This window comes from Panthera pardus, unplaced genomic scaffold (assembly GCF_024362965.1).
Source record: "Panthera pardus isolate Hobbes unplaced genomic scaffold, ASM2436296v1 HiC_scaffold_25, whole genome shotgun sequence".
Classification (NCBI taxonomy): domain Eukaryota; kingdom Metazoa; phylum Chordata; class Mammalia; order Carnivora; family Felidae; genus Panthera; species Panthera pardus.
The window spans coordinates 86,884,051-86,907,124 of NW_026526821.1; the positions used below are offsets into that span (position 1 = coordinate 86,884,051).

The 23,074-nt window shown below is 46.2% G+C and overlaps 1 protein-coding gene across 7 annotated transcripts in view; it reads right to left on the reverse strand.

Annotated features, from left to right (window-relative positions):
* Positions 1 to 1,064: 1,064 nt before the first annotated feature.
* The window catches only part of ADD2 (adducin 2), a 123,168-nt gene continuing 101,158 nt past the window's right edge, over positions 1,065 to 23,074 (reverse strand). For 6 of the 7 annotated variants that reach the window (XM_053890783.1, XM_053890784.1, XM_019441171.2 and 3 more), the window contains exons 10-16: positions 22,654 to 22,830; positions 18,644 to 18,901; positions 17,536 to 17,655; positions 16,553 to 16,642; positions 14,500 to 14,647; positions 12,718 to 12,843; positions 1,065 to 7,551 (exon numbers count right to left, since the gene is read on the reverse strand). In XM_053890783.1, coding sequence (XP_053746758.1) covers positions 7,247 to 7,551; positions 12,718 to 12,843; positions 14,500 to 14,647; positions 16,553 to 16,642; positions 17,536 to 17,655; positions 18,644 to 18,901; positions 22,654 to 22,830 — 1,224 coding nt within the window. In that variant the 3' untranslated portion in view covers positions 1,065 to 7,246. The remainder of the gene's footprint in view (positions 7,552 to 12,717; positions 12,844 to 14,499; positions 14,648 to 16,552; positions 16,643 to 17,535; positions 17,656 to 18,643; positions 18,902 to 22,653; positions 22,831 to 23,074) is intronic. The other variant, XM_019441181.2, reaches the window with a different exon arrangement.

Here is a 23,074-nt window from a genome sequence, read left to right on the forward strand (position 1 = left end):
TGTAGGCCTCAGGTCTGCAGTGGACATTGAGGACGTGAGGAAGAGGAGCTCCCCTTGACGGTTTGCACCACCACCGTCAGCTGCAGCAAGCTCTAGAAGATGGTGTGGGCACACTGGCTGTGCTTCTTGGCCTGAGTGGTGCGCACAGCTGTGTGTCACATGGCATGCAGGTGGTCTCCTTGGGAACTTCAGGAGAGAAGACACTGATGGCCTTGGGGCAGGGCTGTGCTAGGTCCATAGGAGCCTGTGGGAGCTTTGGGTATAAGAGGCAGCACTGGGGACACTGGCCCACCAGGAAGTAGCGGGCCTGGGAGTGATGATGGGGATGGGGAGATTTGCTCAGGACACTTGGTTAGTGGGAAGTGGTGGAAAGATCAAGGGCTTGCTTACCTAGAAGACCTCGGTTTGAATTTGGGCTTCACCACATACAAACCTGTGGCCCACGAAAACCTCATTTCAGAGCTGGCTCCTCATCTGTAAAGTAGGTAATAATAGGACCGCCCTTTGGGTTTTATGGGGTTTAAATGAGGTGCTACTTGTGAGACACAATGCCTGACCTATATGTGTGTGGACCTTCAACAAATCCTGGGCTCCTTATGTGAGTAAAGAGGAGCAGGGATGGGGCGAATGGGCTCTTTCGTCTTTTCTCTTCCCTAGGATCTCTATTCCCCTTTCACCTTCTGGGTGACCTCTTAGCTCTCCCCAGCCTGCTGATTCTGGCCTGACACTTCTTTGCATTCCAGCCCATGAATCTGCAACCCATGGGGACCATCCACATGTTTTTGCATCCCTCTCCTGTACCCCAACCCATCTAAACTGATCTTTCTCCACAAGCTGTTTGCAAATCCACATGGCCTTTCCCTTCTTAGAAGCCTACAGTATTTTACTGTATTACCTCCCTCCCCAGCCAGAACTCAATTATTCACATGTGTGAGGAATGGTTTCAAAAATGGGAGTTTCCTGTGTGGCTGGATGTTTCTCTACATGGACCCCCTCTCTGGCTTCTACTCTCCTGAGAGCAGGGCAAGCTGGGTGGCCGACAGAGATGGGTCACACACTGGGAAGCCAAGCACGGTAGATTTACTAGGGTAATATCTGCAGGTGAGATAACAGCACATACATACAGAAATTCATGGGTAGAGATGCCACCCAGCACCACAAACACCAAAGCAGAGGGGGAGTGGGGGGCCTCAGGAAGTGGCTTTGGAAAGTTCTCTTGAAAATCCAAGGGCAGCTTTGGTGCTCAGAGATTCAAACAGAAAACTATACAAAACCAACCCATAAATATATATATATATATATATATTATATATGTGTGTATTATATATATATAAAATTGCAAAATAAAAGCCCAAGAAACTAATCATCAATCTGCACATCAGTGGCTCAAAAAGTGTTAGCGTAAAGGCAAAACCGTTTGTGGGAATGATGCATGATCCAGGGGGCTGGCATTTTCAGTAGCAGAAAGAGTATTTACATGGAACCCCTATTTGAGACTTCACAATACTAGGAAAAGCTAAACACAGACAATGCATGTACAAGGGAAGACGATTGTCAGACACAGACATTTCACTGAAACCATCCACGGCTTTAGAGAACACGGCACTCTCTACCTAGACCCCCGCACGCTCAGCCAGGTGAGCCCAGGCCCTGGACCCCCTCCCCACTTGAGTCTTCCTGGGAGAGGGATGAACACAGTGCTGGACTCGGCTGTAGCATAGATGGCAGGAATTTAAAGGTGGGCTGGACCACGGAGATCAAAGCAGGCCTGGCAGGCATGAGGTGGGGTTGAAATGTGGGGGCAGAGGTCCCCAAAATACAGTCCCGTTTTATAAGAGCTTTGATGTATTTAAATGCGACCCCTCCATCCTTGGTCCAACCGTTGTCCTCCTTTGATTCACTTAAAAAGAGAAGATCTAAAGTTATACGAGATGATCTGCTGGAGATGAGAACAGTTTGGGGGGTTTTCTATAGTTCTCCCACCACCCCAAACCCTCACAATGTTTTCTCTAAGCTACTTAGAGGTAGGGACTTGCCATATTGCAGACGGCCTCTTCCTGCCCCTTGGGAACCAGTGGGTGAGAAGAGGAGCTGCCCCACGGGGAAAGCTACTGAGGCTCGGCCTCCAGCCACACCTGTGTCCCCTGTGTCAGTGACTGTGACCAGTTCTCCATCTTCAGGTCTAATTTCTCATAGTAATGACCCAACTTTTGGGGACATCTTGAAGGCAAATGGCACCAAACATCGATTTGGCAAAACCCAAGTACGAACCAATATGAACCATCACTTCCATATTTTTAAGAAAACCCTCAACTGGAGATTCTAATTATTCCTAAAGAGAGTAACCTATCTATATAAAATGATGAAAGGAAATTTCTCCACTAAAGAAGGACACCCCACCTGAAATGCCCACGTTGATTCCTGGGTGAGGGTGGCTTCTCACTGAGAGGCTCAAGAGGGTTGGATGTGCCCTGGTGACAGGGCTCTACCTATGCTCTTTTATTTCTGGCAAAAAGTATGCCACATCCAAGTGGATAGGTTGGCTAGACAGGGCATTTGGCAATAATCACTCTACTGTGTCTGCTCTTTCATATTGTGGCACAAGTGGGATTGCAACAGAGAAATAACCAATGAGCATATTTCATCGGTTAGTTCAGGCCTCTGACTTTTCACATTGAATCATCCCTTTTGGAACAGATGGGGAACAGTTGTGGGGGTGCCCTGTGTTTTCTGTGAGAGTGGATTTACCTCCTCCCTAATTTCTTCTGAGACTCTTTGAATGTTATTGTCTTTGAGAGTTTGCTTAGACTCAAGTGGTGAGAGAAAATACAAGACCTGTTTTTCCTCTAAGCTCAGAGAGTCAACAGCAACTGTACCAACCAATTCAAGGGCTTATGCTGACCTGTGTAAGGAAAATGAGTAAGGACTGTATGTTTTCTCATTTGTTCAACAAAAACTGAATACTCTTGGCCTGGAACTAGAACATATAAAATACACTTGTGCAAAAGATGGCCTACAGGCCAATGGGAGACTATGTGTATATCCACCCCCATGGATACCTCCATGGAAAATTCCAAATTTCTTTTTGATCTTTTCAGCTTTCAGAAGTAAACCGTGGTGTTGGGTGAATGGTTCTTTCGAATCCATGGTAACCAGAGAAGTGGCCTTATAGTGCTTCTCCACATGTTGACAAGAGTGATAGCCCTGTTATAATGGTGCTGAATGACTTCTGAATGACTGCCTTGCCACATTCAGGAGTGACAGTGCATTAGACACTGGGAGCAGGATTCAAGGCTCAGTATACATAAATCCATAGTATGAGAGCAATGTTTTCAGTGGGGCTCTTACTAGACCAGGGTGCTCATCCAAATCCCTGCAAGTCCCTTAAGAAGAACTTCTCTGTCTGCAGAGGAAGAACCCTATTTTCATTACAGCACTGTTGAGGGAGGCTATTTTTAATCTGTGTGTAACCTGGACAAAGTCAGATAGTTGGGTCACTACAGGCCAGGAGGCCCTTATGGAGCACAGATCTGGGCTGGAGGCTTGCCTCTTAGCAGAGCTTTTTGCAAAGTTTGAGAAAGGCCACACTGTGTGGACAGTTCTCCCACATCACTGCTGGGTGCCAGCCATCAGTGCACAGAGAGTCACTGGAGCCAATTTGTCTCTCTGTAACTGTCTCCTGCCTCCCGACCTCACTCCAGTCTGTCTTCCCATGGAAACAGCCTCAAAACCTCCCCGCTGCCCAGCTCAGCCATCCATAACACTGCAGACTGGCTCATGTTTTCTCATCCCTTTCTGTGGCAGATTCATGCCCAGTGGCTTTACTAGAAATGAACCTACTGCCTACCCATTCTGAGCTCCCCATAGATGCATTTTCTCCAGAAGGATACTGGTAAAAGTTTTCAGCCAACTTTTATCCAAATCCAAAGAAAATGGCCTCTCCTCTAAAAACCTCTGGGTTTTTTTGGATTGCATGTCCCCTGCAATAGCACCCAGTGCACCACCTTAAGCCTGGAGCTAAGGGCCCCACCTCCTGCGCATACAAGGGAGGAAGAAATTGGCAGAATGACTCAAAAGCTCTTGTAGCAATTCTGCACTAAGGCAAAATAGACCTGCAAACTGCACCAAGGATTAGCTCTTTGAATATTTCCCTCTCTGTGTTGAAAATCTCTAAGATGCTTTATCCAAAGAATTTTAGGGAAGTAAAATTCTGTGCCAGAAGCATGCTATATGCTACAAAGGAAAATGTAGGTAAGGCAGGCCACCAAGCACGTTTCAGTGCTGACGTTTCAGAAAGGCCTCATTTTAAGATCTCCTGTGCCTTCACTGCTCTCCTCCTCTCCAGGCCATTCTCCACCCAACCTCCAAAGAGATTTTTGTAAAATTCAAGCTTGATTATGACATCCTGACTGTAAGCCATCAGCAACTCCAAACACCCTACATGATAAAATCTAGTTGCACATTTTCTACAGGTTTCTCTCTGATCCAGCCCTTCCCACCTATAAAACAAAGCCTCCCACCCCCTCACACTTTATGCTCTGGCATTACTATATCACTCAGTGGACCTGTCATGGAGCCTGGCACTTCCATGCCTTTGCACATGCTTTTCCCTCATCAGGAATATTCCAACAACCCTTTTGTCTTCCTGGAGAATTCCTCTTTGTCTGAAAACCTAACTTAATCATCACATCTTTCAGGAAAGTTTCTCTGGTCCAGAAGATAGTAAATCATTACTTCCTTATGCCATCTCGGCCCTCTTGCCCTTTTGGTAACTTGTCTACATGCCTCCTACACTTAAAAACTTCCTGTGGGCAGGGACTATGTTTTGCTTTCAGGTCTGCTGTTTTGTTTGAATGTATGAGGAATGAGAAAATGGATAAATGTAAGGTGGACCCATGGCATAAATTCCAAGGATGATGCTCCAGCAAGGCTCTGGCATTTTCACCTATGAGGCCTCATTGTTGTAAAGGGAATAAAGACAATTTGTTGAATGCAGAGTCAAATCAACATCATCTCTGAGCTACAACCACTTGAACACAAAAAGCTGTGTCAACGGTTATGTCGTCTCCACTCCTAACATTGTTTCCTGCTGATTATTCTAGCTACAATGATTATTTCCTTTTAATGACAGCATAATGCCTGATGCTTAGTGGGTGCTCAACAAAGATGGTGAGGGATAAATGAATGAATGTGAAATCTAATTTTTTAAAGAAGGCATCAGAGGATTGGCTTTTGAAGGCATTTCCCACATCACAGACTTTTTCTGAGGCATACATGCCCTTGACCATTGGCTTGCCCATCACAAGATCCAATCAGAAAGTAGAACGAAGTAGAGGGTGGGGGAGCAGTTAGGAATCTGACTAGAGAGATGCAGCACTGGGTTCTCCTTAGTCAGGTGTCAGTTTCCTTCCTTCTTAAGAAATAGCCCAACTATACTCCGGCCCAACCAGATGGCTCCTGCCTCTCCTTTGTTGGAGGTCCACATTGGCCTCACCACAATCCACGTTTATTGGGAACTTAACGTGTATTGATGAGGGAGAACACGGGTAGTTTTCTGCTTTCATGTCAACTGCTGACATTATACAGTGGAGACCAGTCACAGAAATGGGTCCTGGACTAAAACAACCATCCTTGGGGATTCAAGTTTTCTAATCATCATCAACTGTTAAGAACAAGGCTCTGGACTCAGACTGAGCTGGGCTCAAATCCAGGCTCTGATCTTTCTAGCCACATCACCTGAGCAAGTCAATTGTCCTTTTGGGGCTCAGTTTCCTTAATCATAAAATGGGAATACCTCACCCACATCACAGGATTATTGTGACGGTCAAAGGGTGCAATGAATGTAAAGGCTGCACAGTGTCTATACATAGAAAGTAAGTGCCCAAAAGTGGAAAACGATGATTAAGAACTTTCAAAAGTACTTTCACAATCACCAGGACAAAAAGGAAAAATACTCTTTGAAGACACTGTGCTATAAAGAGAATGGATTGTCTATTTTTTAGGAGCCAACAACGCTTATTACTCGATGTCCCATGGAAGGATATGAAAAGGTAGTGCTGGCATTTACAACGAAAGCCATAGCTCTTACTAGGCCCCAGGATGGACAGATAGTGACAGGGTGAGGACACTCAAGCTGATTTCTCTCCTAGATGATTCAAGAGACTTAATCTTGAAGGGCTCATCTCACTCTCCTCTGCTGGACCCAGAGTGACTGAGTCGGAACCCAAAGGAGCCAAGGGTAACATGCCAGTTCCAGTGTGTGAGCCAGGTTCCAGGTTTGTGGGGAAGTCAGGGGACACCTGACTGCCAGGTAGGAGTGAAACAGGTAGAGCCACATTGCTCCATGTGTCATGCAAAGCTAGAAAGGCATAGCATTTCCTGTGTTGTTTTGATCCTCCTTGTACAACCCAAAGCCAAAGGAGGATCTAAATTTCCCCAAATTTCTGCCCTGAGCATGAGACAACTTTTCTCTAAGCTAAATTTGGTTTTAGTTTTGAAGCGCCTGAGATGCACGATTCAAATGGGCCGAGTTCCTGGCTTCTTATATTGATTAAACTACTCGAATCCTGTGGCTGACTTGGCTTGCCCTCATGTCTGCCCGCTCTTACAATTCTTCATCCATCCGTCATTCAGGAGGTTCCATGAAGAAAGCTCAGGGTTAGTGGTTGGGGAAGCATGAGCTAAGCCATCAGCCCTTGGGAACAAAGATTAACTTCTGGTGGAGGGAACAGGTCAATTTGTCTGGTTACTGTGAGCAGCAGAGCAAGGACCCTGTGGGAAAGAGAGATTTCTAAACTGTGACAGCTCCATCAGCAGGAGATTGGATTCCCGCAAGGAAAAGGACCTTTCTCAGGGGAAGCCTCAACCTGTCTGATTTGGTCTGAGGCTGTGCGAGCTTGCAGCCCACTCTGGCCTTCTGCCCTGGGCTCAGATTGGTGGGCAGCAACCTCACAAAGGCGGCCCACAACTAGGCAGTGTTATATAGTGGAAAAAGCACTGGACTAGGGGCCAGGAGACCCGAATTCTAGTGCTGGCTCTGCCACTAACTAGCTGTGTGACCTTGGGAAAGTCACCTGATTTCTCTGGGGCAATTGTAAAATGAGGGGTTGGTTGGGTGATCTCTAAGTTCCCCCTCAGAGTGTGATCCAGGGTCCTATTCTATCCTTTGTTGGCCCTGTGCTTCTAGGGACAGATTTGGGAGAAGGGAAGGGGTGGAGAGAGAGGGTGCAGATGAGAATGCTACCAATCAGGACTCCACTTTCTCCTTCTTTTTGCTCTTTTTCAGGAAGGACGGGGTTCGGAATTTCTTCTTCTTTTTGGAGGGAGACTTGGAAGGTGAGCCCTCTGGGGACATGGGGCCGCTGGTGACCGACTCAGTTTTGTCCTTAGAGGTATCAACATCTGTGTCAGCATTGGTGGTCATCTGGCTCAAGCCCTTGCTGAGAATTTCCTCTGCGGTCTGTTCTTCCTCCTTCCCGTTGACCACCACTCCTTCTGGCTGCGTTGTTTCAGGCTCTGTGGTGGCTTTGCTTGTTTCTGTCTTAGCACCTTCTAGAAAAAGATCAAAAGACATGACCCATAAGATTTCAATTTCAGGTGACGGTTTCTACCTGGGGTTAACAGAACCATTTCTAAATAATTCTGTAAAATAAGTCTAGAGCAACAGGAGAGACAGGCTGGCATTGTAGGGGGTTGGCAGGTCTGTTACTCTGGGCTATTGTCTACAAATGTAAATAAGGTAATGATGTCCAAATGTGGCAGGGGGCCCAGCGAGGACCAAGTTGAGAACTTTTCTAGGCACAAAATGAAGAGACAGACTCAGGCTATAGGAAGAGGGAGAGCAGTGACACTCACGACTCAGAAGGGGAAGCTAAGAATTGTAACTATTTCAGTTTCACCAGTGAAAATACGGAAATTACATTTTTTAAATTTTTATTTAAATTCCAATTAGTTAACATGGAAATTACATGTTTTTATAGCCATTTCCTTTTCTGTACCCGAGAAGAACTTTGGGAAAAATGGAGAATATCTTCCCAGGAGGCACAGAGGGGAAGGCAGAGGGAGAATGGAATCCCTGAGGGACATGGACCCTTTATTTCCAAGATAAAAGGATTAACTGAAGGGGAAGATGAAGGGGAAGATGCATGGTCGACTCATTCTATCGGCCACCTGGAGGGAACGTGTTTAGATTGCCGCCATGTTTAAGGCCAGAGCTGCTCAGATCCCAGAAAATAAGCCCCCCGGCCCACCTGCCTCCCTTTCTCCTCCCCACCCCCATCCCATTTCCACTCAAGCTTTGGAATGCCTGGATGGGGAGGGAGGAGGGGAAATTATAAAACCACAGACTTTGAAAAGTAGAAAGGAATTTAAAGATCATCTAACTCAGCTCCTCTTCATTTTACAGAAATGAAAACTGAGTAAAGTAGTAAAAGTGGGCAGACCTCAGTCTCCTGACATCCGTTCTTGTGTTCTTTTCACTATGTGAAACTAAGAGGAGTATATGAGTGATAAGCATGTGTGTGTGTGTGTGTGTGTGTGTGTGTGTGTAAGTGTGTAAATGTGTGGTGAGCTGTATATGTGTGTGTGAGTTGAGTTTGAGTATATGTGTGTGTTTGTGAATGAGTGTGTGGGTGTGGTGTGTGAGTGTTGGTGTCAGTGAGTGAACTGTGTGAGTTGTGTGAGTGTGGGTGTGTGAGATCTCACACTGGGCATGCTCAACTCTGGGAATGTGAGTAATGGGTGAGGTATAACTGGTATGACTTACCGAAGAAATAGGTAAGGATAGAAGTTTCATGAAAAGACAAGGGTTTTTGACAGGGGTAAAGACTGGAGAAATGTATGGTTGCATGGAAGATGGGACAGATGAGTGTAAATTTGGGGACAGTCAGAATGGGTTAGTTTGACTATGGGCAGACTCTTATAATGAGATCTTTTATAACTTCTGAAATTCTCTGGGCAAGTCAACATCCTCTTCCAGATGACTTCTAAGGACTGTCTTTCTCTTAGTATCCAACACCTTGGCCTCCTATCCTTCTACTATCTGTGGCCCATGTCCTGTCATCATCCAGCTACTAAATTCTCTATTTCCCTTTACTTCAATGGTCCTCACTCCCCTCCCCTTGCACCATGTGTTCCCATCATCATCACCTGGCAATAGACTTGAAAGTTGCCTAGACACAACCTTCTTTCTGTCCACTCTCCTCTCCTCACTTCACCTGCTAGTTGGCCTCATAAACCCTCTTGTCTGGCTAAAGCCTCCCTTGACATTTGGCAATGATCTTGTCCTTTTCTAAACCTATTGCCAATATATCCATTTTACACTTGCGTATGTCATTTACCTTTTTTTAAGAAGACACAGTTGGGCATGGTCCCCTCCCAAAATGAATCTGGCTGGCTCTGTGGCTCACAGTGACCAACAGAATGATGAGGAAGTGCCACTGAGCCAGCTACAGGCTGAAGATTTAAGAAGGCCTAGAAGTTCTTGCTTTTAGATTTTGGGAAGCCCTGAGCCACTATGTAATAAAATCTGACTACTATAATGGAAACACACATGGAGAGGCCACATGGAAAGGCCCTACAACCACATGGAGACAGAGAGACACAGAGAGAGAAAGAGAGAAACAGAAAGAGAGAGAGACAGAAGACCAGCCATCCCAGTGTCCCCAGCTGAACGCAGTCTTCCAGCTATTGACAAGAGTGCACCATCTTGGAAATTCTAGTTTAATCAAGCTCCCAGATGACTGCAGCCCCAGTGAACATGAATGGAACAGAACCATCCAGGTGAGTCTAGTCAACACACAGAACTAATTTCTATAAAACCAGCTCTTATTATGCATCATGATTTAATAATTATCTATTGCTGTATAACACCCCCCCCCTCCCCGCCCCATCCCAACTTAGTGGCTTAAAACAGCAAGTCTGTATTTTCTCCCACAATCCTGGGAACATAGTACATGATGAGAACTCATTCACGTAAGCACATCATAAGGCCTTTGGTATTCATTTGCAAATTTTATCCCAATAACAACACTGAGTCAGGAAGGGCAAGATTCGTGTTAGGCACACTCCCCGCCCCCCCCCCCCCCCCCCAAATTCTGCAGGGTTTTTAAGTAACTTATTTAGATGGTGAAATCAGTAAGTGATGGTGTTGAATACAGGGCTATTTCTTGGCAGGCACAGCCAGTGCTTCCTGCAAGTTTACTGGGGGATGGAGTCAGTAGGGACAGGGACAGTCAGGAGCCAGTCAAAGAGAAGGCAATGACAGAGATGACCAGTGTGGAGGAAGAGGGTTTGCAAGAGTCTCCTTCAGGGAAGCCAATGGGGTAGGATACAGATGAGGAGGGACACCAAGGTGACTCAGCACCAGAGCATTTGAGAGCATGGTGATGCATGATGACAAATGGAGAAAAACCAGCCCTGATCCAATGGATGAGCTAAATGTGAAAGGGCACACGTAGAGGGGAGGGTCAGCCCTGTCTGCCCTGGGGAACCAGGCAAGCTATCGGGCCACCTGGCCATGTCCACCCAGCCCTGCTTCACATTGGTCACTTGAGGCAGCTACAACTCTGGCCTCGTCATGCAGAGCTGGCTCTGTCTGTGCTACAGGAAGAGTCTTCAGGGAAGACCTTGACTTTTCCAACAATTCAACCAGGATATGCCTCTCTGTGAGGGCTCAAATTTGGACCAGAGAGGGCAGGAATCATGCTACCAGTGGGAACGATGTCAGGGGTGGGTAAGCAGTTATCCCACCTGTCATACACCTCTCCTCCCGCCCTCTGTCCCCCTGAACAGCAGAGATTGCTCCAAGGAGCTCCCAGGAGCTGAAATGGAATTACTAGCCTTTGTCCCACTGCTTCCATAAGCCTCCTCTCCAGCTTGGATTTCCCTCCTGCAGTTGGTGCACATGCCCCAAGGGATGACGAAGACATGGTCATTCAGGTCAGGTGCTCTAAACATCTCCATAAGGCAGTTGGTCCCAAGGCCATTCAGGCTCTGGGCCACAACCCTAGAAGAGGTCATGAACTCCTTGGAGGGGCCATGTATTAGGAACAGGGATGCAGATGTGCTCCTGACGGCATAAGCATTCCCTCAAAGGGAGTGCCCAGGAGCCAGCCCCACTGCCCTTTCACTATGCAGGCTTGTTGCTTCTGGGTGGTATGCCCTGTGTGAGTACAAGTGTGTGTTTGTGCATGAGTGCATCCTGTGTGTGTATATCCTAGAGCGAGGCCCAGCCCATGCATAGCACATATGGAGTTGGCCTTGAATTTTGTAGCCAGGAACCTCCTGAAGGCAGAGTTGCCATAGAAAAAGATGGGAAGAAACACATTTCTTTTGAAAAAGTCCTCCCTCCCCCATTGCAAGTGTTGGAGTGAGTTAGTAAATGGCCTCTCTATACTTACTACAGAGACAAGTATTCAGAATCGGAGGAAAGTCCTTTGATGAAGGCACAAATGGGAAGAGAAAGGAAGACATTGTGGAGACAGGTTGACAACACCATGATGAGACACAATGAACACAAACAGGCAGGGGACATCCACTTGGAGCTCTGGCCACAAGCAGATGGGTTTCCTCTGGCAATGCTGGGACTGCACTCAAGGCAGCAATTCACCTCTGGAGGAAGCTCAGGGCTTAGGGGATTCTAGCAGCATCCACACATGTGGTCATTCGACCCAGGAGGGAGAAGATCTCATCAGTCCACCAAGCCCAGCTTGGCGGTACAGCCTTCCCTGGTGAGGGCTCAAGGGACCCAGGGGAGGAGTGTTCATGCCCCAGAGTGATTCCAGAAGCTCATTAAGGACACTTTTCTGATCTAGGTGGTATAGACTATAATAACATCATTATCACAATTAGATCTTACATTTAAACGTTCTTATTCTTTCAAAGTATACTCTCTTCCATCGACAACTTCCCTTATAAGAACCTTTAAAAGGGAAAATATTAGTAGTCTCATTTGACAGATAAGGAAACTGAGGCCCAGAGATTATCTGATTTTCTAAAATTAGCAGTTATTATTAGTTAGTGGTTGAGTTGGGCCTAGACATTAATTGTCTAAACTAGTATCTAATTAAGTGTTTCTCAGCCTGGGCTACACATTAGGTTTATCTGGAGAGATCTTAAAACTCCAGTGCACTCTTCTCTCACCTACCCCTAGCCCATTTTGCTGAGAACTACTGGGAGTGCTGTGGTGGGAACCCAGGCCGACGTCAGGATTTTCAAAGTTCCCCATGTAATTCCAGTGTTGAGATTCCAAAGGTTGAGAATGACATCATCAGCCTTACCCGGGAGCTTGTTGGAAATATACAGTCTTGGGTCCCACCCTAGACCTACTGCAACAGAGTCTTCATTTTAACAAGATCCTGATGATCCCTACGCACATTAAAGTTTGAGCACTGGGCTGGTGCATCTAGAAAGACCCATCAGCCAGTCTGAGTTAGTGGTGAAAAGGCTGTGGGCCAATCATTAACTCACTCATCACTGCTCAGACAGGCACTTAAATTGTAAGCTGTGTTATCACAGGTTGTGAATGAAACAAGGTTACGTTTGGTAATCCCTATTTCAGATTCCCTAGAAATGGCAGATCAGAAAGCTTTTGGGGTAGCTTTTCAACACCTGTTTAAAGGCAGGGTCCCTGCAGTGTGCACCCCTGCCCTGCCTTTCACAGACCCCTTTCCGGGCTGTGGACACGCCTTCTCCCTCCCAGCTGCACATTGCACTCACCGTCTAAAGACTTGGAGGGAGAGACCAGGGGGCTCTTCGTCTCTGACTTTGCTGGACTCTGTGCTGGAGAAGCAGGTGCAGACCTTACAGGGGAGCCAGGCTCCTCTGCAGTGGTTTCTTTCTCTCCTGAAAATACAGGAAACCACCTCAGGTTAGGGATCAAACAGAGGAGAGGTGGGCAGAGAGAAAACATTTACAAAAATGCTTTCTTCTAGCTGGTCCTCATTTCTCCGGGCTGAAGTTAGCTCCTTCCCCCAACCTTTTTAAAATCTCTGCTACATTCTGGGGGAGGCAAATGGGAGGAGTCAGACTCCTGTCTTGTTTCCTCCACCCAAGAGCATCTGCCAGTGGAACGCTAGCCCTGATGTGGACCTCAAGGCTGCAGGCTTCCTGCCTGTGATTTGTTTACATGTAGCTTATGTATCATTTATCTAATTTTCATGTTCAACCCAAATAACCCCTAGGGATGTAAAGCACCACGTTTTCTATCTACTTTTTCAATTGTCATATTAGAATTCCAAGCAAGCTAGCAAGGGTTTTTCTAGTGTGTGCTTTGTGCCCAGGAAGATGACTGACTCTGGGTGGGGAGGGGGTTGTGGAAGAAGACTCTGCCCTGAGGGAATAAAAGCCTCGCCTGGTGGGCTAAACCAGGAGCTGAATTCTTCTGTGTCTCAGACCCCAAGTGCTCTTGAAACAAAGAGAAGGGATAGCTCAAAGTGGGGAGGGGGGTTGGAGAGGGACAGAGAGGGCTTTTTAGCTGGAGAGGGGCTGGAGATGGAAGTCCGGATCAGGCTAGCTGAGAGGGGAAACTGTGCCAGGAAGGGACAAAGGCATGAGTGAGAGCCCACAGGCTATCATGAATGTGAATATTTGGGAGTCAACATGGAGAAATGAGCTTGACTGAAGATTCTGAAATAAAGAAGGAATAATAATTTTATAGATTAATAAATATCACTGTTATAATTACCTTATCATACCTAATGTTTATCTGACCTAAACCATACTTACAGGCACTGTTCTTTTTTTTTTTTTTTTTTAAGAAATCAGTAATGTTCTTTTTCTTTTTAAAATATTTATTGATTTTTGAGAGAGAGAGAGATAGCATGAGCACAAGCAGGGGAGGGGCAGAGAGAGAGAAGGAGGGAGGGAGGGAGAGGGAGACACAGAATCCGAAGCAGGCTCCAGGCTGAGCTGTCAGCACCAAGCCTGACGCAGGGCTCATTGGGAGAGGGAAACAGAATCTGAAGCTGTCCATGCAGGGCTGGATGTGGGGCTGGACGAGGGGCTTGACGGGGGTTTCAATGGGGGGGTTGGATGGGGGGCTTGAACCCACGAGCCATGAGATCATGACTTGAGCTGAAGTCTGACACTTAACCAACTGAGCCACCCAGGCGGCCCTTAAAGGCACTGTTCTAAGCACTGTGCAAGGATTAACTCCTTTATTCCCAGGTGAGAGGCTCAGACAAGGTCGTGGCAACACTGTGTCACCGTCATTAGGCGCTGAGCAATGAGGACCATTCTGTAATTAATAGCATTATGCTGGTTTATGGGGCAGGAAGGGCAAACTGAGGATACGAGAGAGGAGGGAGAGAAGCAAGTGAAGATTGAGAGTGAGAGCAAAGGAAGGCTAGCTGGAGCCCCGCGGGCCCTGCCAAGCAGAGGCATGGTCACAGGGGTACTGGTGGGAGTGAATGGCTGGTGGCTCTGCTGCCTCTCTGGGTGCCCCCAGCTCTCCCTCCACCCTGGGAGATCCTGAAGCACTAGGGAGCCAGGGTTATTTACCGTCAAGTTCTAGTTTCTTCCTCTCCACCTCCTTCTTGTACTCCTCCAGCTCCTGGTCAGTGAGTTGGCTGAAGGGGTTGGGCACAGTCTCCTCTGAGTCGTCTTTGGTATCCGCATCGCCCTTGGACATCAGCTGGCTCTCTGTAGACTGAAAGTTAACCACAGAGTGTGTGTTGCTCTCTGAATGCCGTGGTTGGGGCCCAGGCCCGAGCTTCCTTTCAGACTCATGTGGCTGCCAGCGGTCTTGCTAGGGGCAGCGTGGCATGCAGCTCCTTGGAAACAGCTCGGGGCCTCTGGGTAGGGGTTGTTCATTCCTCCCCATGGCTACCTCACCCCCAAACCTGGGTTCTTTGCAACTACCTGGGTAAATGCAGGGAGTCCACCCTCTGCCCTAGAAATAAAATCAAAGGATGCTCCCAAGCAGAAGGAAGACACACGTTTATTGCAATCCCTCCTGTGGATGCTTGCAAGCCATCACTATGCAAATACAGTTGGCAGCCCAAAGTCAGTTAGCCAAAAGCCGGCAAGCAAAGCGTTGGCTCAAGCCAGCTTCATGCCAGCCATTCCCCACTACACCCTCCTCCCACCCCCTGACAGCAGCACAAGCCACAGCACACAGCAGTAAGTCAAATGCAAAACACACAATGGCTTCAGCGTTCTCAGTCCAAACAGTTAGTCCTGTTTTGCACACAGTCATAAATTACAAGGAGGCCAAGGTCCTGAATCTCAGATCTTCAACCTGCCTGTACTGCAGGTCCCTGGGGGACAGTGGCAACAATTCCTGGGGGGCTCATTGGCTGGAACTTGTGTGAGCTTCAGGAATCCTTTGACCTCTCTAGCCCATGACAAGGTCTAAAATTCAGACCCCATAGCCCTTTCTCCTAATTTGGCATCTTCATTGTGACCTTTGAGAATGCAGTGCTTGGAAGCTGAGGAGGAGTCAAAGAGTGTGAAACTCGGGAGGTGAGCCCACAACAGCTGGGCCACACCACACACTCCAGGCCACCTTCCCTGGCCTACCAGGTCCTCTGACAATGGGCCTTGGGCATCTTCCAAAAGAGAAGCAGCATTGGCTTATCTTAAGGAATCACAGAGTTCAAGAGAGAATCCAAGACCAGGATCCCCAAAAAAAGAGGGATTCCAAGAACATGGTGTAAATGGCAGAGTTTTTAACAGTTTTGCTCACTGTACCGAACTATCACCACCACCACGCCAGTATCATGGGGTGTTTCTATCCTTGCTCCTGTGGCACATTGGGTGTTCCTCATCCTGGCTAGTGGAGGTGGGTGACCGTACTGTTGCAATGACATAACCTTCACGCCTCCTGGCATGGGCACCCACCTTGTGGGCTGCAGCCTGATCTAAACTATCTCAATTTACTCTGCAGAGGGGAACAGTTCCTGTATTTTCCCCCTTCTTACCACTAAGGAATATGCCATGCCCACTGCTACCTTGCAATGAGTAACAATGATTTTCAACACAAGCCAGAATTATGATCTTCACCCTTTTTGCTAAGCACTAGTAAAACACTGTCCTATCTCAGGCATGGAAACTTTATACTTTCTAACTCTATGTGGGTTTGTGTGGGCAACTAACTGCCCCTAACTGAGCACCAGTCCTTATATACATGCCTTCCCTCTGTGAGCACATGAGCATCTTCCCAGCGCTATGGCCTGATGATGCCATATCCACGCACAGAGGCCAGAAACGCTCAGGGCAGGCGGGCCTGGAGCAGCTGGGAGTCACCAGCCACCCTCCTGTGATGCCCACTTGCAGGATACCAATACAGGGCAGAGTGGAGTTTCATGGGTAAGGCATGGAAGTTAGCATCCCTCCTGGGGCAGGCCAGGCTCCCCTGCCCAGTACCCAGAGAGAGCAATTAGACACTGTCCCTGGTCCTCACAGCATCCGTCTTGCAGCAAGAGCACCAGCGCCCCGAATCATGGGGGACGGTGGGCATGAGGACTCAGGGGTCCTGCTGCCCAGCCCCAGGCACTGAAGACCCAGAAGGCAAACACGTTTCCCCTCCAGACAGGGGCAGCCTCTGCTGTACCGGGCTTCGACTCTTCTCAGCGATGACGCTCGCCAGGAGCTGGGATTGAGGCCCCGCCGACTTCACATCTTGTCGGTTTTGTTCTCGAATCTGTGTGGCAAGGGAAGGGGAGAGTGAGCTTGCTGTTCAGCGTCACAGTGTGGAGTTTGGGAGGGAGCATTTGGAAGGCATACTGGTGTCCAGCGTGTTCTGTGACTAGGGTCTACAAAGGTCTTTCCAGTGGGGTGGGGGCCTGTCTCCTCTAACACAGTGTGTGCCTTGAAGAGACAGTCTCCATGTCTGCTTCAGGGTGAATGAGTAGTTTATGTAAAATACCAGATTCTCATGCACTCTGAGGAGGTCATTTTTAAGAGGTGAACAAGGCATAGTAGCTCCTTGAAGGAGGTCCTCATGTTTTATCGAAGCCCCTGAGAAATTTCTTTAATATAACAGATTCCCGGGGCCACCCCACAACCACTGAATCTGAATCTGTCTGTGGGGAAGAACAGGGGATTGGCCGTGGAATCTGCATTTTAAACAAGCACTGCAGAGGGTCCTTGAACCACACATTAAATCACCATTCTGTGATTTTACCTTTTGGGGGTGGTCTACTACAACTTAGTTCTTAAAGTAACATGAGAAATATGAGTGAGTGAACTATAAAGCAAAGGTCGAGAAATAAACAGAAAAGATTTTGAAATTTTAAAAATGAGCCAAAAGAAAAGTAGCATAAAATTCATAAAAACTCAATTTGTGGGCAGGTTTCTTAGGAATATCTAATGTCTCAAGCAAGTATCTGAGTCTGAGGGTTATTTAGGACCACATAAGTACAGGAGTGAGCACAGCGCTAGAGTATGGCCAATGAATAGTAGCTTCTTCCCCACAAGAGGCATCTGGGGTGTTAAGACAGGTGCACCCTGGGAACTCATCTGACGTTTGTGAGACCTGAGACTGCTCCCTGCTTGTGGGAGAAGCGATGGCAAGGCAAGCAGCTCCCACCTTACCTTGTTCCGCATGTCCAGCACTTCTTGGGGGTCGGTATAGAGAGGCACAAATTGGTTTGGGTTTTCGATCCGTATTGGCATGCCACTGCTGGATTTCTCCACTTCATCAGCCTTCATCCACTGAACACATACAAGGCCAGGTGGGTAAGGCAAAGGAATAAAGTCACCATGTCCTCCCCCATGGCCCACCCCCTGAGATCTGGGCCATGTGGCCTACACAGAAGGTCAGCAGGCCTACATAAAGATGTTCTCTCTTCTTGGGTCTCTTTCATGTCTGTCTGTTTCCCAGAAGAGACATGGGTAACAAACGACCCAGCTGTCAAAGAAGGTCCCTCAGGTCAACAGTCAGTCATAAAGAGCACTGGAGACTAGGGCTCAGAACCCTGACAACCAGCTTTGAGAAACAGGTAGCCACTTGAGCTTCAGTATCAAAGGACTTAATGATTTTTTAATTTGCAGGGCTTCATTTTTTTTTTTTATGAAGAGCTATTCTATTTGGCTGCTAGTTAACTTTAATGTTAATGAAAAATCAAATTAAGAGTGGATGTGTATGTATGTGTATTTGTGTGTGTGTGTGTGTGTGTGTGTGTGTGTGTGTGAGAGAGAGAGAGAGAGAGAGAGAGAGAGAGAGAGAGAAAGGAAGGAAGGAAGGGGAGAGAGAAAGAGAAAGAGAAAGAGAAAGAGAGGAGGACAGAGAGAGAAGAGGGGTGGGGAAGAAGACTACGTAATAGAAATTAATATCCCACCTGCCTCCTGGGTTTATATCGGATGTACAGTCCAAATGTTGGATGGCCATGAACTTTGCAGAAGCCCCCTCTGCATGGGGGAGCAAGAAGCAAAAACCAATTGTTCCTAGGTTGTGTGCTGTTGAGAGTGAGGTCCAGCTGTGCCCTGGAGAAATCTGCTCCTCAGGCCCCAAAATCTCAATGCAGAGGTGCAACAAGGTGGCCAGAGATTTTTGTGGGCATGATCAGCTGCTCCCAGAGGCCCAATAGGAAGCCCTAAAGGGAAACTGTAATAACCCAGACCTGGGGATATTTGTTGTTCCCCCTTTAAAGCTGTCTAGCCCACAGAGGTAGCCAGGCACCCTCCCTCCTGATCTCCTTACTGTGGTCTTGGGCCGGGGGCTGCCCATGCTCCTCTGAACCTCGTCAGCCACGTTGACCCGTAGGTAGGTATTGGGCGTGTTGAGCCAACGGGTCTTCTCCTTCTGCTGTTTTTGGGCATGCTGCCGCAGGGCAGGCATTGGGACCCCATCCTCCTCAAACACGAAGGCTGTGACGGTGGCTGGAATCTCCACCTCACTTTTGTGTTTGGTTTTCTCTTGAACAAAGGGATAGCGGTATGTGTAGCCTGTTCTGTAACCCTAAACAAGACAGAAATAGAAAGAATCACTTACTGTGGGGAAAATGGCCTCCACGCACATATCCCACACACACTTGTCCCTTCTCTCTAAGGGATTCTGTTTAAGCCAAAATCTCCGTAACACAACATAGGCCTTGCTGTTCCTTTTTTGTGTTTCAGAATTGCTCCCTCATCCTGATCCCCCAACATCTTCCTCCCTTCACCCCAACAAGCCCTCTGATTAGAGCTGAGAAAATCCCTAAAATCCTAGACAGGGCTCCTTATTCTAATAGTGCCCCAATTTTTCATCTACCCCAGTGGTTCTCAACCCTGGCCACACTTTGGGATCACTTGGGAGCTTTAAAAATGCTGGTGCCTGGGCCCCTCAGAGCTGCTGATTTCCACGGACAGTGGTGCAGTCTGGGATGCAGGATTTCTGAAAGCCTCCCAGATGATTCTAAAGTCAACCCTCATTTTCTCGACTCCAAGGCTTCTTAACTATTTCCTTCTTAGAACCCTGAAATCGGACTCAAAAACATCCCTGCTTCTAAGCAAGACCATATCCCAAGGTGGAAATGAGTGATGATTGGTGAGAACATTCAGTCATCTTGCTTGGCAGCTTCTGAAGCAATAATTTCTTGACTTTGCCTACCTTCTTCCTTTATTTTTTTTAAATTAAAGAGGCATTAAGATATTTTTATGATTGTAAAGAAAATATAGACCTATCTAGAAAAACCAGGCAATATGGAAAAACATAAAGAAAAATGGGGGGGGATGTCTTGGGGGCTCAGTTGGTTAAGAATCTGACTCTTGATTTCAACTCAGGTCATGATTTCCTGGTTCATGAGCTCGAGCCCTGCATCAGGCTCTGAGCGGACAGTGTGGAACCTGCTTGGGACTCTCTCTCCCTCTTTGTCTCTGCCCCTCCACTGCTCTCTCTCTCTCTCAAAATAAATAAACATTAAAAAAAGAAAGAAAAAAGTGGGTTTTATATAAAAATCTCATCCCCAGAGAAAACTAATAAAAATCTTTGTGGCCGTCTCTGTAAACACACACACACACACACACACACACACACACACACACACACACACACAAATACACATATGTATGTAAGTATATACATAATATATAACTATAGAATACATACAGTAATTATATATAACATATATAAAATAGTATATAAATGGGACCATACTGCATAAACAGCTTTATAAGCTGCTTTTCTAGCTTATCAATGTGTTTTTGGAGATTTTTTTTTTCATGTTATTGAACCTATAAACACACAGAAACCTTTTTTTTTTTAATTTTTTTTTAACGTTTATTTATTTTTGAGACAGAGAGAGACAGAGCATGAATGGGGGAGGGTCAGAGAGAGAGGGAGACACAGAATCTGAAACAGGCTCCAGGCTCTGAGCTATCAGCACAGAGCCTGATGCAGGGCTGGAACTCATGGACCATGAGATCATGACCTGAGCTGAAGTCGGACGCTCAACAGACTGAGCCACCCAGGTGCCCCAGAAACCTTTTTTTTTAATATGAAATTTGTTGTCAAATTGGTTTCCATACAACACCCAGTGGTCATCCCAACAGGTGCCCTCCTCAATGCCCATCACCCACTTTCCCCTCCCTCTCACCCCCCATCAACCTTCAGTTTATTCTCAGTTTTTAAGAGTCTCTTATGGTTTGGCTCCCTTCCTAACTTTTTTTTTCCTTCCCCTCCCCCATGATCTTAAGTTTCTCAGGATCCACATAAGAGTGAAAACATATGGTATCTGTCTTTCTCTGCCTGACTTATTTCACTTAGCATAACACTCTCCTGTTCCATCCACATTGCTACAAAGGGCCATATTTCATTCTTTCTCATTGCCACATAGTACTCCATTGTGTATATAAACCACAATTTCTTTATCTATTTGTCAGTTGATGGATATTTAGGCTCTTTCCACAATTTGGCTATTGTTGAAAGTGCTGCTATAAACATTGGGGTACAAGTGCTTCTGTGCATCAGCACTCCCACACAGAAAACTTTAAACAGCTACAGAATATGCCAATGAATGAATATACCATAATTAACCAATAGTGGTAGATACTTTGTCATTTTCAAAATATTATAAACAACCCTGAAATAAGTATCTTTATACATTTAACCATACTATCTATAAAAAATAGTAATTTTGGGGCAGCTGGGTGGCTCAGTTGGTTAAGCGTACAACTTTGGCTCAGGTCATGATCTCACAGTTTGGGGGTTCGAGCCCCATGGAGCCTATTTCAGATTCTGTGTGTCTCTCTCTCTGCCCCTCCACCTCTTGTACTGTGTTTCTCTTTCTCTCAAAAATAAACATTAAAAATTTTTTTTAATAGTAAATTTGTTTCCTTTTCAATATTTTATTTTTATGCCTCCCATTTTAGATTGAGGTCCAATATTATTCTAGAACAATATTAAAAGTGCTGACAGCAAGAATCATTGTTTTGTTTCAAAATTTAATGGAAATACTTTTACTTCTACTTCTAGTGTTTTACCATGATTTATTTTATCATGTTAAATGTCCTCCTGTCTTAACAGCTATATTTATAAGTCGATATATTTTTATCAAATAACTTCTGATACTAAAATGACCAAAAGGTTTTTATCCTTTGACTCATTAATATCATAAAATACATTTAAAAGATTTATAGTATTAAACCATCCTTGAATACTAGGAATGAGCCTTCACTTGGTTATTAGGTATTATTATTCAATGTTATGCCAGATACTATCTGCTAGTGTTCAGAAAGCATTTTTCATCAACTCAAAGACTGGTCCGAATGTATTATGATCATTATGGTTTTGTGTCCTGTTTTCATCCTCTGAAACAGTTTAAGATGGCACAAGAATTGTCTGTTTCTTAAAGATTTGAAAGAATTCCTGTATGAAACTTTCTGGCTCTGGTGCTTTACTTAGGCATGGATTACTCGGCACACGAATGTTAATGGGAATTATATTTTCGTGTGGATTGTATTTTTCATCATTATAACGTGGTCCTCATGGTCAGTCTCATAATAATGTGGAGATGGTTTGGAGGGACTGGAGGCAAGGGGAAAAAGATTAATTATCACAATGACCTGGACATAATAAAGAGGGTCCAAGGTAGTAGCAATGAGGAGGGGAACATGAATTAGATATAGAAACGGTCTAAGGATAGGTTTCATCCTTCACTTCTCTGAGCAATCAATGTTATAGTCTCTTCCTGCAACCAGTACCTCATGGTGCATGCTTTCCTCTTGTTCTCCAATTGTCCCCTGTTTATAGGTCGTATCATCAACTAAACTGTTAGCCCCTAGAAGGAAGAACGTCTTAACATTCTTTTGTATCTTTTCAAGCCCATTCCTGGACACATACCAGTTAACTCCTTGCAGGATTGATTCGTTCAATCATTATGACAGCATGTTGTTAGAATACTGCTCACCAGAATAAGGAAATTAGTATATTACGTGTTTTCTACATTAAAATCATGAGATAAGAAAGGCAGAACTAACCACAAAGGAGTGAACTGAGCCACAATATAAGATGGCATCCACAGCCCTTAGAAGGGGTGGCAAAGGCCATCATTTAAGAAGACTCAACTACTATTAGAATGACCACAAATTCTGAGTCAGGTGCCAATCAATGAGGCCTTCACAACTTAACCCTGATGCTGGCAGTTCTCACGCCCACCTTATTGTCCCACTGACTGGTTACAGGGGGCTGAGGCTCAAGAGACTGGCCTGAAAGGACAATGGCACAAGACTCACCAGGTTGTCCAGCATCCTCATGAGGGCCTCAAACTCGTGCTCCCCCAGCCGGCTCTTCTGCATGGGTCCGAAGGTGCTCCCTGCCCACTGCACAGAGCCTACTTCGTGGGGTCGGTGCTTCTCCTGCTCCAGGAGGATGAGGTTCTCCACTCCCCCAGCGCTGGACAGGGCGGACACCTGTGGCAAAGAGCAGAGAGACCTCAGTTTGTGTGTGTGTGTGTGTGTGTGTGTGTGTGTGTGTGTGTACACATGTCTAGAAATGTGAGCTGCATGTGACTTTTTCCTCCCAGAGGAAACTTACTGGGCATGCACCCATTTCCAGGAACAGAGGTATTAGCAATTTCTTCTTAGTGTTAGTTCTTAGAGACTACAGAGGAGGAGGAAATCACGCAAATGTTAAACCTTAAGAATAAAGCCATAT